At 33.4% G+C, this 14,869-nt stretch overlaps 1 protein-coding gene across 2 annotated transcripts in view; it reads left to right on the top strand.

Annotated features, from left to right (window-relative positions):
- LOC126737742 (meiosis regulator and mRNA stability factor 1) overlaps positions 1 to 14,869 on the top strand; it is a 153,388-nt gene that overhangs the window by 27,977 nt on the left and 110,542 nt on the right. For both annotated transcript variants that reach the window (XM_050442759.1, XM_050442760.1), the window contains exons 4-6: positions 7,389 to 7,543; positions 7,594 to 7,720; positions 7,781 to 7,971. In XM_050442759.1, the coding sequence (XP_050298716.1) occupies positions 7,389 to 7,543; positions 7,594 to 7,720; positions 7,781 to 7,971 (473 nt within the window). The remainder of the gene's footprint in view (positions 1 to 7,388; positions 7,544 to 7,593; positions 7,721 to 7,780; positions 7,972 to 14,869) is intronic.

The following is a 14,869-nucleotide window of genomic DNA, read 5'->3' on the forward strand; positions in this document are numbered from 1 at the left end:
TCATATTTTAAACGTTAGTAGTCACTGCTACGCTGTAGTGTAATCACAATATTATTATCCCAATATTTAAAAAATGGAGGTATTCAGTCCAACGAAAAGATGTACTAAAAATTCTCCACTATCGCTGAGTGAAAAAGTTATTATTTTAAATGTACATGATTGCATAAAACACGATTACCCTAGTTTTACTGTGCAAGAAATTGTTGAAAAATGTTCTCGAATGAGTGGAATTGGAAAGTCCACCATTTTCAAATTGTTGCGGGAAAGAAAAGTAGCAGGTCAAGTGGAATCTCCCAAGCAAAAGCCAGGACGACCTACAAAAGTCCTTGATGAAAATGCTAAATGTATAATTCGAAGAAAAGTTCACTCTTTTTATTTTAAAAAGGAAATACCCACCCTAGACAAAATTTTAATGGAGCTTGGCCGAGATGACAGTATTCCGTTGATAAGTAGAAAACTTTTATGGAAAACTTTAAAAAATATGGATTTTGCCTGGGAAAAGCATAACCGCAAAGCACTTTTACTGGAGAGCGACGAAATTGTTTGTTGGAGACAACAATACTTGAGAAGTATCAAGCAGTACCGCAGGGAGCAAAAGAAAGTTTTTTATCTTGATGAGACGTGGATTAACGAAGGTTATATAGTCCAAAAAATGTGGCAAGACAAAAATATAACCAGTGCTCGCCAAGCTTTCATAGAAGGCCTGCCTACGGGTACTAAAGTACCTTCGGGAAAAGGAAAAAGACTTATAATCACACATATTGGAAGCGAAGAGGGATTTTTAAAAGAAGGTCTGCTAACCTTTGAGTCGACTCGCACAGGAGATTACCATGAAGACATGAACTCAGACGTTTTCGAGGACTATTTTGGTGAAATGATAAAATTTCTTCCGGCTAATTCGGTGGTGGTTATGGATAACGCAAGCTATCATTCACGGCGAATAGAGAAGACGCCAACTTCAAGTTGGAGAAAGCAAGAAATTATCGATTGGCTGACTGCAAAAGGTATTGCGTTTGAAGCAAATTTGATAAAAAAAGAACTGCTGGCAATAGCAAACTTACACAAAACTCGTTTCATGAAATACGCCGTGGAAGATATAGCCGAAAAATATAATATAACTGTACTGCGCTTACCGCCATATCATTGCGAACTAAATCCTATAGAACTGATATGGGCGCAGGTAAAAGGATTTGTAGCAAGACAAAACACGACTTTTAAAATGAAAGATGTTAAGCTACTGTTTGATCAAGCCATTACAGAAGCGACACCAGAGAATTGGCGAAAAGCAGTCCAGCATGTAATTAAGCAAGAGGACAAAATGTGGGATCTTGACAACCTCATCGATCAGACAGTCGATCCTTTAATTATAATGTCAAGAGGTGATGACAGTTCGTCAGATGACGAAGAAGACTACAATCTATTATAATTTAAAATTGTTATACACTGTTCAAAAAATGCCAGATCCAAAAGTGACATTTTCAACTGTTTTACTCTACATATTATGTTCAATAAATTTGTGAAAAAAATATATTATTCCATTTAAACAAAAGTAACTTTCTAAAATAAAATAGCATTTAAGTACATTAATTATAAGGTAAAAAACAAGTCCCAGTTGCACGCCTTTGGCGAACCGTTTTCAATGTTTATCAGTGGGTAACAATGGGCAAAACTCATAAATTGACCCAAAACCGGGTGGCACTACCTGCAATCAACGAAAAGAAAGAATTTTACATTGAAACTAATACCCAACTAAGGTAGTGGCATAAAATATTGGTGGATCACCAGCACAGCATAAAGAAACCAGCAGTCGCACTCCGTTCGAAAATGTAAGCGAACTAATAGCCATGCCGCAGCCATGTTCTCCGGATGCCGAGCTCACTGTTTATCGAACTGTGTTCATAGGTGTATCGCCTAGTTCAGCGCCGTACTTAGTGACTATTTTGATAGCGTTTTTACAAAGCGTAGCGTTTTTTATAAAAACTTTTGTGATTTTGATTAAAATTACTCAAAGAATGGTCTCTTAAATTTATGGTACATACCTAATTAACTTCCTGCACGTATTCTTCTATATCGTCGTTGTTAGATGTAGAAATGCGATGTTTATTTTTGTTTAACTATTTTGTTAATATATGAACTTTATTAATATTAAAAAATAAATATTTGTACTATGTAGGTATTTTTATTTTACAAGATAATAATACCTAAAAAAATGTTTAAGTCCGGCTCTAGCCATGGCAAAAGCCGCGTGGACCGTAGCGAGTGTCAGCGGCATCCCTACTATAAGCAAATATGCCGCGCCTGCCTTAGTGCACATGCACCGAACTCGCTTATTCAAACCAATGTATTTTTATTGAAGTGCGACTGCTGGTTTCTTTATGCTGTGGTACCACTTTTGCATACCTAATGAGGTTTTATTGCTCTACACACTTCTGAAATAGAGTATAGAGTTACAAAATTTTTTGTATCAGTTTCAAACAATCTGAATATATATTATTCATCTGATAAAATATCCAATGATCTGAATCAAATATTGTTAAAACCTTTAAAACTTTTTAAAGAGACCAATTTTGGGAAATTTTTGAAAAAAAAATTCTTAATGCGTACCCATCTAGTTATTCTGCATTGTATACATATGTACAGGATCTTTCCCCATATATTGACCCCCCCCCCCCTACAGAGGTAATGCGAAAAGTTAAAAAAAAAAATTAATACAAAACTTTTGGTTTTACTTTAAATTTTTGAATCCGATGTCAACATTTTTTTTTTTCGTTTAGAAACGTCAAATTTTGACAGATGATCAGTTTTTTCTTATGGAACACTCTGTATATGACTTCATAGTTAAAAAGAGCCGAATTTTCTGATTTCAAATATATATAGTTTAACTATGTTTTATTAAACCGTTTCGGAAATATCGGGCTCCAAACTTTAAAAAAATAATATATTGAAGATCTTGGTAAGCGCTGCATTGTTATTGTTTGGCGTTTTTTTTAAGATAAATGAATTGAGTAGAAACAATAAAAACAGAAGATTTATTATTACTAAGGTGATATTTACCATCTTTTTGTTGACAAGGATACATTATTTTAACAATTGTTAAACTTTAATTTAGAGGTAATTATAACTATAACTGCTCTATATGACCACCACCATTATCAATACAGTTTATATAATCCTGCTCAATTTTGTGTATTGTATTCCTTATACTGTCTGGCTATTCTTTCTGCGGCTACGGGGCATCGGTAAGGGGAACGCCGCCGTAAATAAAACATGGCTGATTTCATTCATCAAATGCCCAGTGGCCTGCGAAATTTTATAAAGTATTGAAAGTTAAAAAAATAATTCCGTAAAATTTTAATATTTTTTTTTGTATTTGATGTTTGTATTTTACAATACATATAGGTATTTTGAGATCATGATATACAGGGTGATCCAATGCGAAATAGCCACCCCCGTTTTTTTAGCTAATGCTGTCTAGGAAGCAAATTAATTTGATATTATCAACCCTTCAACTTTTTTTTTCTTAGTTTTTTTTTCGTTTCAATGAGTTGAAACGAAAAAAAAAACTAAGAAAAAATATTTATTAATTCTCAAAATCATCTTCCTCTTCACTTATATCATTGTCACTGTCGTCGGTATCGTCATCACTAGCGGATAAAGTAATTATAATAAGTTCAATTTTCTCCATAATCTCATCTGTTTCCCAAAATTTATCTTCAACACCTATAACATTTTGGGAAAATTTTTGCCAATCTTCTCTGGAAATAAATAAAATTGCTTCCTCAGTAATTTGTTTTAAGGTGGTTAAGGAAAAATTTCCCGTGATATTTCTGCTTCTTATGATATATTTAACCTTTGCCCATGCCAATTCTATAGGATTTAGTTCACACATATAAGGTGGTGTCCTAAGTGGGGTATGTCCATGTGACTTGATAATCTTATTATTCACATAATTTTTTTGATCAGTGGGGGGTCTATGGAGGACATCAAGATCAAAGAGATCGACTTTCCTGGCTTTTGGGTCATGACTTATGCGTGTAAGAATCATTATGAATAAGAATTATGTAGACATTTTATGTAACAACTTTACGATATAAATATATATACAAATATATATAGTTGTTACATAAAATTTCTAAAATATAGTATTTTTTTCTCAGGACCCATACCTCAATATTCAAATTAAAGTTAGACTTATTTGACTACAAATTAAGACTTATTTTATTATATTTTGTACAAAACATGCTGCTTATACCAAAATATCAATTTAATTAACCTTTCTTTGTAAGCCAATTCACTATATTTTGATTTAGAGCTGATTTGGTTGGAGTCTTATCTTCCTGAACAGAATGATAGGGAGCATTTAATTATCCAAGACAATAACCGAGTTGGCAGGAATGTTAGGAAGAATTTTTTCAGTAAACCATCGAGTAAAATTTTCCCTATTCATCTGTCCATGATAATCACCCGTAGCAAGTCCAGCTTTGAATATTTAACAGGCATTTTTAATAAAGCATTTTCAGAACCTGCATGTACAATTATGAGTCGACCTAAAATTTTGTTTCAAATTCAGTGATATAAAACATCATTATAAATATTACAAATTATATTTCACGACCACATAATATAGCAAAATATTTACTTTAATTAATTAGATTATTTCTTACCTGTAGATAATATATTACTAATGACACCGGAAACAGTATTACTCTGCCAACGTTTCTTAAAAGTCAGGTCATTGTCTATCCATGTTTCGTCCAAATAAATAATATTTCGTCCCTCTTGCCGATGTATTCGAATTTCCCGAAGGTACTTATATCTCAGAGTTAAGATATTAGGCCGCTCCATCAAAATTTTTCTTTTATTTTGGCATTTACGCCAATAAAATCCATTGGATTTTAGTAATCTCCTTAGTGTATCTCGGCAATGAGGAAAGTTGCCATCTTCCCGCAATTTTTGAAGTAATTTTCTTGTGCTTGGCACAACCTTAAACTCTAAATAAAACCTATTAATAAGATGTCTTATTATTTGGTCGAAATTTTCGTCTGGCTGGATCTTTTTTTTCCTGGAGTCGAAAGCATTTTATTGGGGTCCGTTTCCATCCTTTCAATATCTTCTTTGTGAATTTTTTTGACACTGGAAATGCCGACACCAGTGTATAGCGACACTCTTTCTAATTTTCGCTTTACTGGCAATTTATAACAGTTATTTGTTGCTTCTTCATCGCAAATCCTATAAGCACAAAAAAGGCTGTTTAAAAAAACTAATTATTATTATTATTCTTATTTTTAAGTAAAATTCTTAAATCTTTTCGCGACCTATAAAAGTATTTTTATTTTTTCGCGACTGGAATGATGGTTGAATGCATATTTTATTAAAATGAAACAGATACATAGTTTAAATAAAAATTTCTTACCTATAAACATTTGCCACAACCCAAACTCTTGCTTGACTATTTAGTGTCTTTCGACGTGTAAATTTGTTCATTTTAACAAAAATCTCAATGTCAACGATAAAATAAGTACAAAACTATTAACAAAAGTACCATACAACAAATATTAAGATAACAAATAACAAAACAACGAATAATACAACTTGAACGAAACGTAAATAAAACATACTGCTAAGCTATCACTAAAGGCAAGAAAGGAAAAAAGCTCCGCCACTGAATAAATCCATAAAAATCGAGACAGACAAAAAAGCACGTGGCAACGCGCGACTCTTTGCTTAATCGCAACCGGAACATCTCCATAGCAACGAAACGTTAACTAATTGCAACGTGCCATACTGCATTCCTTTCGTAGCCGCAGAAAGAATAGCCAGACTGTAAATTGTCTATGATTTTGATTGATATCATCTATCGCGGTAATAATTTTTCTGCGGAGCTCCTCGACATTTTCAGTTCTCTGTTCGTAAACTTTATTTTGCAGGTAACCCCACAAAAATGAATCAAGAGGTGTCAGGTCTGGACTGTTTGGTGGCCAACGAATTGGCCCAGTTCGTCCAATCCACAGGTTATATCTTTCATTTAAAAATCTCAAAACAGATAACACATTATGCGGTGGGGCATCATCTTGATGCCAAACTATTTGCTCGTATTGCCTTATGGGTAGATCTTCAAGTTTAGCTTCAATTTGATAAGTAAGCATCTCTAGGTATCTCTCTCCCGTCAAGTTGCCGTTATAAAAAATAGGTCCTAGGACCTGGTAATTTAAAATTCCACACCATACATGTAGAGATTGCCGCCCTTGAAACTTAATTTCCCTTGTTAATCGGGGGTTTGTTCTTGACCAAAATTGAACATTTTTTCGATTGTAAATGCCCGCGGTTGTAAAGGTGCACTCGTCGGTCCACAAAATTTGTTTAAAACAGTTATTATCTTCTTCTTTTAGCACTAGCATCTCTTGACAAAATTCCACCCGTTTATTTCTTTGCTCTACACTTAAAGTTTGAACAGGTAATATTCGATAAGCAAAATATTTATACTTTTTTAAAATTGAATAATTTTTTTTGGCCGATCGATCAAAGTAATTTCTGGCATCTTCTATGGAATGATTTGGGTGTCCTAAAAAGAAATTCAACATTTTTGATGGGCAATTTGAGGGAGACAAAGGCCCGAACATAATAGCGTAGATCTAAATGTATTCAAAAATTAGTAAAAACTTACCTACCTTCGAAATATAGCAAAATATAATTCTTTCTTAATAGCAAAATGTAATTCTTCTTCTGGATCGACAAGAACTGTCCGACGTTTTCTTCGTAGAGTTGTCCTGATGCAAAATGCTCGTTCTATATTTTTAAACGTATTTTTTGCCGGAATGGCACGTAAAGGAAAGGTTCGACGATATTCCTCTCTGGCGGCATTTGCGTTATTATTATTTTTATAAAATATACGGACGATGTCACATTTTTCTTCATCACTGTACGGCATTTTTTAACATTTATGGGTCAACAAACAAGAAATGACAATGTCATCTCAATGATTTGTTTTTTAATAAATGTCAAACAATAACAATGCAGCGCCTACCAAGATCTTCAATAAATTATTTTTTTAAAGTTTGGAGCCCGATATTTCTGAAACGGTTTAATAAAACATAGTTAAACTATATATATTTGAAATCAGAAAATTCGGCTCTTTTTAACTATTAAGTCATATACAGAGTGTTCCATAAGAAAAAACTGATCATCTGTCAAAATTTGACGTTTCTAAACGAAAAAAAAAATTGTGACATCGGATTCAAAAATTTAAAGTAAAACCCCAAAAGTTTTGTATTAAATTTTTTTTTTTACTTTTCGCATTACCCCTGTAGGGGGGGGGGTCAATATATGGGGAAAGACCCTGTACATTCCATCTAAATTTTGTAATAGTGCAAGTGTTCTAATATTTTTAGGTTAATATAATTCACGTGTCGGCCACTTCAAAAAATGCAGCAGATGATAAATTGAGGCAGTCGATTAGGCGGTTTGCCGAAGTGCATCCTGCTCCGTCCGCCATACTTTTGATATCTGGAGATATCAATTTTGCGTCAGATTTGTCTGATTTAAGGTAAATTATAAGCTACATTGTAAAACGTCTATTTTATTTTTGTATCTTAGGTATAGAAATAAGATGAGAGTGTTTTTATTGCACACTCAAAAGACGTCCGAGGCTTTGATCTCATGTGCAAACGAGGATATGATATTTTCAAATTTGATTCAGGGCCTGCCATTAAGAGGTCAATCGGTAAGTTAGAAGTAACATTGCTCCACGATGCGATTTATAATTTTATTCTCTTTATGATAGACTGTTAGTACACCCGAGAGTAAATTTTTTCACTACGTAAGCGTCAGAAATTTGCCGAAAAAGTTTGAAAGGGGCCAAATTTATAAAAGATTGAACACGATGGTGGATAACTGCGGGGGGAAATGTGTGACCTACCATAGTGAATCTGGATGTGCTTCTTTAAGATTTAGAAGTAATGACGAGGCCTTGAGGTAAATTAATAAACTGTGATATTAATTTAAATTAAATATGACATTAAAATTTGCATATTACAAATTAATATTTCCTCATATTTTTTTAATTGACAAGAAGACTAGTGTAATGTGACCTATGACTATTCAGTAATTCTCGGAGATCTGGATATTGATATGTTAAAACTTAATTCTTATATTCTATGCTTAACTCTTTTAGGTACGTACAATTAATTAACCAACTCCGTATTACAAATACTTCTACAACATGCTTAGATCCCATTTTTATTAATACTAAAGATATTTGTCATAAAAGTGGCACCGTTGTTTCGGGTTTAACTGATCACAACCAAACGCCTTTCTGCACTTTAGAATTAGTTATTAAAAGGCAAAAACAAAAATTTATAACCATTCGCAATTTTAAATATTTCAATTAGATATACTATAGGATCGATTTATCACATATTTACTGGGATAATATTTATTATCTTGTGGACATAAATAAAAAAGTTCAATATTTAGAACAAAATGTTAATTGTTTATTTAATATTCATGCACCCTACAGAACTATAAAAGTCAATAAAAAGCCAGCTCCCTGGTTGACAGACACCTTAAGACTTATTTTAAAGGAACGTGATAACTTTGACTAAATACAAAAATCACAAGTGTTTAGAAAATTGAAGGTATTACACGGAGTGTCGTAATTTTGCGTTGGCATCAATGAGACGAGAAAAAGCTGCATATCTTGCAAGCTTGGAGAGTGACAAAACTCGTAAAAAACTTTGGAAAGGGTCTAGAGACTTTAAATATTAAAACAACCAAGAATAATAACGAGCTGCCGTTTAATACAGGGTGTCCATTTATAAACTGACACATTTTACCTGCTTATAAGTCGAGAACGAAAAATGACAACAATGTGCGGTTTTCACAGAACTTCATCAATATTTTTAGTTAAGTTTTTTTTGACAGTGTTGCCAAATTTCAAAATTTGCCTGAAATAGGAGGAAAAAAATTCATGATTTTCAAAGGCCGATTTCTCAAAAATTTTAAATGTAACACCCTGTACTTTTTAATTTCACATAAAAGCCTGTTAAATCCCCTTTCCGAAAATGTATAAATTGTCTTAAATTCATTATTTTTTTTACAGAGCCAATTTTAATAAATGACACCTTTTTGAAAATGTTCCTACAATAAATACATATTAAATAACATTCTCGGTATCAAGTGACAACAATAACAATTGTAGCTTGTCAAGGAGGCTGTGAGTTGCACAATTTATTTTGTGGGCTTCAACTGCTGTCAAATCTTTTTAATGTCATTCGTTGGGCAGTCCCAATAATTTGATTTCTATGTGTTTTTTTGCATTTTTTAAAGATTTTCAACCGTCCGATAAACGTTTTTTATAGCTGTTTTTCGAATATAAGGTATGCATTATGCAACCCATTAGACATTTCATTTTTACGGATTTCTACATGATGTTAAAACTAAAATAGCTAATTATGTATGTAATAAATCAAGTGTATTTTAAACGATGCAAAATATCAATACGAAAATGCTTAGCTGCCGATTGCCGGGTTATTTGTCCGGACGATTTAATTCAAATTCTCTTAGCTGGTGGAACGTGAAAATTCGTGAGCCTCTTGTAAGCTCATACAATTATTTCATCGTCGGGCTAACGGAGGACGGGCTGCGTGTATCCGGACGATTTAGATATCCGGATTGATTCGGAATAATTTGATATTCGAATTGAACGGACGATTAATCCGGACTCTTCGCATCACTAAGTCCAACCCCAAAAAATTTGGATGAACTGCGCAACAACATAGTAAACGTTTTCAACCAAATTACACCGCGAATGCTACAAAACGCCTTCGGCAACTTATTTCTCCGTCTACATTTGTGTCCCGCGCAAAATGGGGGTCATACTCATTATAGTTACATTATATATATATATATATATATATATATATATATATATATATATAAATTAAAATTAATTTCTTCAATTGTTTGTTGCTAAAAATGTTGTAATTTAATACATAGAATAAATACTTTTTATAGACATGGCAATAGCGCAAATTATTTAATTATGATGATGCTAAAGCGATACATAGGCAATTACCAGAAAATGTTCATCAATCACCGAATATGTATTCTAGGAAAATTTTTCAAAAAGGTGTCATTTACTAAAATTGGCTCTGTAAAAAAAATAATGAATTTAAGACAATTTATACATTTTCGGAAAGGGGATTTAACAGGCTTTCATGTGAAATTAAAAAGTACAGGGTGTTACATTTAAAATTTTTGAGAAATCGGCCTTTGAAAATCATGAATTTTTTTCCTCCTATTTCAGGCAAATTTTGAAACTTGGCAACACTGTCAAAAAAACTTTAAAAATATTGATGAAGTTCTGTGAAAACCGCACATTGTTGTCATTTTTCGTTCTCGACTTATAAGCAGTTAAAATGTGTCAGTTTATAAATGGACACCCTGTATATCTAATCCAAATCAAATAAATTATTTCTTTGTAAGTGTCTTTAATAAATCTGATAAATTTGTAATCAAAATTAACTTCTATTCTTTTCAAGTAATAAAGTTACCGATGATAATTTTAATTTTTCTTTAGTAGACCAAAATACTGTCGAAAAAACTATAAAAAATATTAGGTCCAATGCCTCTGGTGTGGATAACATAACTCGACTTATGTTACACTTATGTCCTCATGATATTCCGGATCATCTCACTCATATTATAAATTGTTGTTTGGAGGTAGGATATTTTGTATGTACGATTCGCAAATCCTCCAATCATGAAAGTTCTTTAATACTTATAAACCAATATTTTAGGGGTCTAGTATCAAAAGTCACATTTTCCATATTTTTATGAAATTGAGTTAGTGGCACATATCCGCGTATTTAGATGATTTTTACTCGTTTGCATTCGATCATTGGTAGTCGTACGAGACTGTTGTGTCTTCGCTCGTCGGCTCTGATGGTTGATAAGTTTTGTTTTGACTTAGATATGTTTTAATTTGTCTTTCTGTTTTTGACCTTACCAGACGCGACGCGAAGTTTTGCTGTACGTGTGCTTTCGGTATAAATAGTTTTGATTTGCTTCCTGTATACACATTAGTTTTGATTTCCGATTAAATTAGTACCTGTTAACCTAAACTTGAGCTTAAAATCACAATTTATTGAACTTTAACTCTACAACATCAAGTTTTCGCAGTGCGTGTGATTTGATAATAAACAGTTCCGGTCTCCTGCTTTACAAATAGTTTTCGTTCACGCAACAATATTTTTTATTTAAATATTTGGACACTTTTTGAAATCAATCTTAAGAAATTATGGCTGAATTTAAGTGTGATTCCTGTCAAAAGACCATTTTGGAGAAAGAAAAATATAAGCTTCGCTGTAGCGGGGAATGTCGCCGAAATTTTTGCATGTCCTGTACTGGTTTGGATAAGGCCACAACAAAGGTACTGTATAATCAAAAGTACCATAACATTAGATTCTTCTGCAATGTTGTGACTACTTTAAAGTACCTTCACGACAAGGTTTCGCAGTTACAAAAAGCGCAGATTCCTTTAGACATTGTTGATGCTTTGGGTTCATGTCTCAAAAAGAATACGGATCTCTACCCTGTCATTACAGAACTATATGACATCTTGAGTCAAAATGATCCCAAATGGAAGGTTTTGTTCGAGAATATGGATGACATTCACAACTTGCTTGCCAATAGTAGATCTGAAAATGGTCAAGAGTCAATGTTTCACTCAATCAGGTATATGAAACAAGAGCTCTTTAACCTGTCTTCACTTCTTTTTGGGAAATCACGACGAATCCGTCAAGATCCAGATTCATGATTCCCCCAAACAAGAACTTGCCAAGGAAATGGAAGATTTACGGAAGAGTATTAATCAAATGGCCCTTAAAATGGAAAAGTTGACAGTTAAGGAAAAAGAAATCCCTAAATACATTCCAACAATAGCAAAAAGATCCATTTCCATTTCTATAGAGACCGATCAGGAACCAGAAGTTTCGGCCCCTACAAAAAGAATAACGGTTTCACCTCAGAAAACCATAACTAGGGAACAATGGAATTACCTATTCGTCTCTAATATGTCACCTGACTATACAGTAAACCGGCTCGTTCACTACGTTAAAGATAAGCTCTAGACTAATGCTTTTATTCGATGTTTTCCCTTCACGCAAAATGAAGACAGTGTGAATTCCAGCTTTAAAGTAGGTGTCCAAAATAAGGATCTTTTTAGCCGGCTAAAAGAGACGAACGTATGGCCTGCTGGTGCTGTAGTGGATGGACGGAGGATGGGTCCATTACCAACGTTAAATTCTCCACCGGCAGCTAATAAAACCTTAACTCCCAAACCTGTCTCAAATCAGCTCAATATGCTTCAAATTGCTTCAGATAAAGATGCGATAACTGCATCTAAGTCATTTGGGCAAAAAAATGTCAGCTTCAAACTTGTGGAGAAGACTGCATAATATGGACCCGATGACTCCTCCAGTAGTGCGACTATCCCAAAAGTTTGATGCGGAAAATGGACGGTACCTGTTGGCTAGACTGAGAGACCCCACCATCTTAAAAACTCTTAGGCTCTACTTGGCTTACCTCTATGACCAGCCTTCCAACGTCTGTCTCGAAGGCCACACCAAGACCAGTGTCAAGCTAGTGCTAGCTTCGGAGGGCCTACCTACTAACATAGACTCCCTCCGACGCTTGTATATCCGTTACCACGACGTCTATGGAATTGGTGCAGCCGAAGTGGAAGAAGACCTCTCCGCTTTTAGATCCTTCTTTTCTTCAGAAAAAATTTTAAGGCTATAACATATATACATATAACATATACATATGTTATATATACATATAACATATCAGGCTATATATATAAGGCTTTTGCTATAACCGAACACTGGCTAAACATTGATGAACCTGTTTTTGTTCAAAATTACACTACAATAGCAAGATTTAATAGAACTAATTTATCTCATGGGGGCACTATGATTTTGTCTATAAACAACGATTTTTCACCGGTAACTAAGTTTGATAACTTTTTATCAGAAAAAGTATTTGAATTTTCCATAGTTTACCATAATACATACGACCTCTATATTATTTGTGTATACAGGGTGTCTCACGACGAATAGACGCGATCGATATCTCGGAAACTAATTTTTCAAAAATTTTGAAAATTTGGCAACATGGCACACTCGATGGGGGCTACACAACTAAAATATTTTGACAGTTGTGACGTTTCCGGTTATACCGGAAGTAGGTGTCAACTTCGTTATTTTAAATGGAACACCCTGTATATTTTTACATTTTTGGCTTTTACGTGAAATTCTAAGTATATTTTGTGTATAATGTCCTATACTTAAGTGTAACCGTTTTTGACATATTTTTAATTTCATGTGAAAAACTATGTTTATAAGCCCTAACATAATTACCGATTACTCCCTTTTAGTAGCCTTTATTTATTGGTTAGTTTTGGTTTTGTTTTAAAGGAAGGACCACTTTAAAAGACTATTTTAATATTTGGCTAAAAAAAGATACAGGGGAGTCAATAACTAGCATTAAAAATTAAAATGAAAAAATCATTAAAAGTCAGTTTTTTTAAATGGAGGTTGATACGACGAAGTCTTCTTGCAAACCAATAGAATGTGGGGTACCTCAAGGTTCAGTCCTGGGCCCTATTTTGTTTCTGATTTTTATAAATGACATCAGTGGCAAAATCTTAACATCAGTGGCAAAATCTGTCTTTTTGCTGACGATACTAGCTTTACATGGAGCAATTCGGATGTTAGGGCACTACATGCTACTATTTCTAATGACTTAATTACCATTAAGTCGTGGTGCGATTCTAATCTTCTGTGCCTAAATGTCTCAAGAACTAAAGTCTTATCATATAAAACTACTATTCAACCCTTTGTACTTAACAACACCAGTTTGGACGTTGTTGAATCTGTGAAGTTCTTGGGACTTAATGTTGACTACTCCTTAAAATGGGACTTGCATATTGATGCCTTATATAAAAAATTAAGTTCAGCATGTTTTGCCTTAAGATCAGTTTCCAGGGAATTAAGTTTTCAAACATCAAGAACAGTTTATTATGCCTTTTTTGAGTCACATCTACGTTACGCCCTTCCATTCTGGGGCACATGCGGTGTGACTCAATTTGAGCGCATCTTTAAACTCCAAAAGAGAGCAGTTCGGTATCTGCTTGAACTTAATAGCAGAGCTCACTGTCAAGAAATCTTTAAAAAATACAAGATACTTACTCTTCCCTCTTCATTCATATTGGAATCTATTTGCTTAGTACGCAAACATAAGTCAGAAATGCCAAGTAGGCCGTCTCACAATTATTCACTTCGCAACGCAGTGCATGATCTTTATCTGCAAACCCCTCGGTCCGAGTTAGTAAAAAGCTCTATTCTATACAGAGCCAAAAAGATGCATAATCATTTGCCTTTGGAAATTAAATCAATTACTTCTTTTCCTCGATTTCATAATGCTTTGAAGGCATACTTTCTGGAAAAAGCCTTGTACGCAGTGGATGATTTTTTTCTAGGATAACTTTTTGGGTATCACACACACACTGGCTCTTTTTATGTCTTAAAATAGAAAATATATTAGTTTTTTTTTCTTTAGTAAATGAATTGCACTTTCATTTTGTATTTAATTAATTTACTGTTATTGACCATTGTGTTTATTTTTATTGACATTTCATACATTATGATGTATATTGACCAGGTACATTGTTTTTGTACAGTTTTGCATGTATTTATTTTCTTTGTATATTTATTTTTATTTTTATTTTGTGTGTTTGTTTTGTTTTTATATGTTTTTTTTATTAGCTTTGTCTACAAAATTTTGTAATTTTTTGACAATAAAGCATATG

Source organism: Anthonomus grandis, chromosome 6, assembly GCF_022605725.1.
Source record: "Anthonomus grandis grandis chromosome 6, icAntGran1.3, whole genome shotgun sequence".
Classification (NCBI taxonomy): domain Eukaryota; kingdom Metazoa; phylum Arthropoda; class Insecta; order Coleoptera; family Curculionidae; genus Anthonomus; species Anthonomus grandis.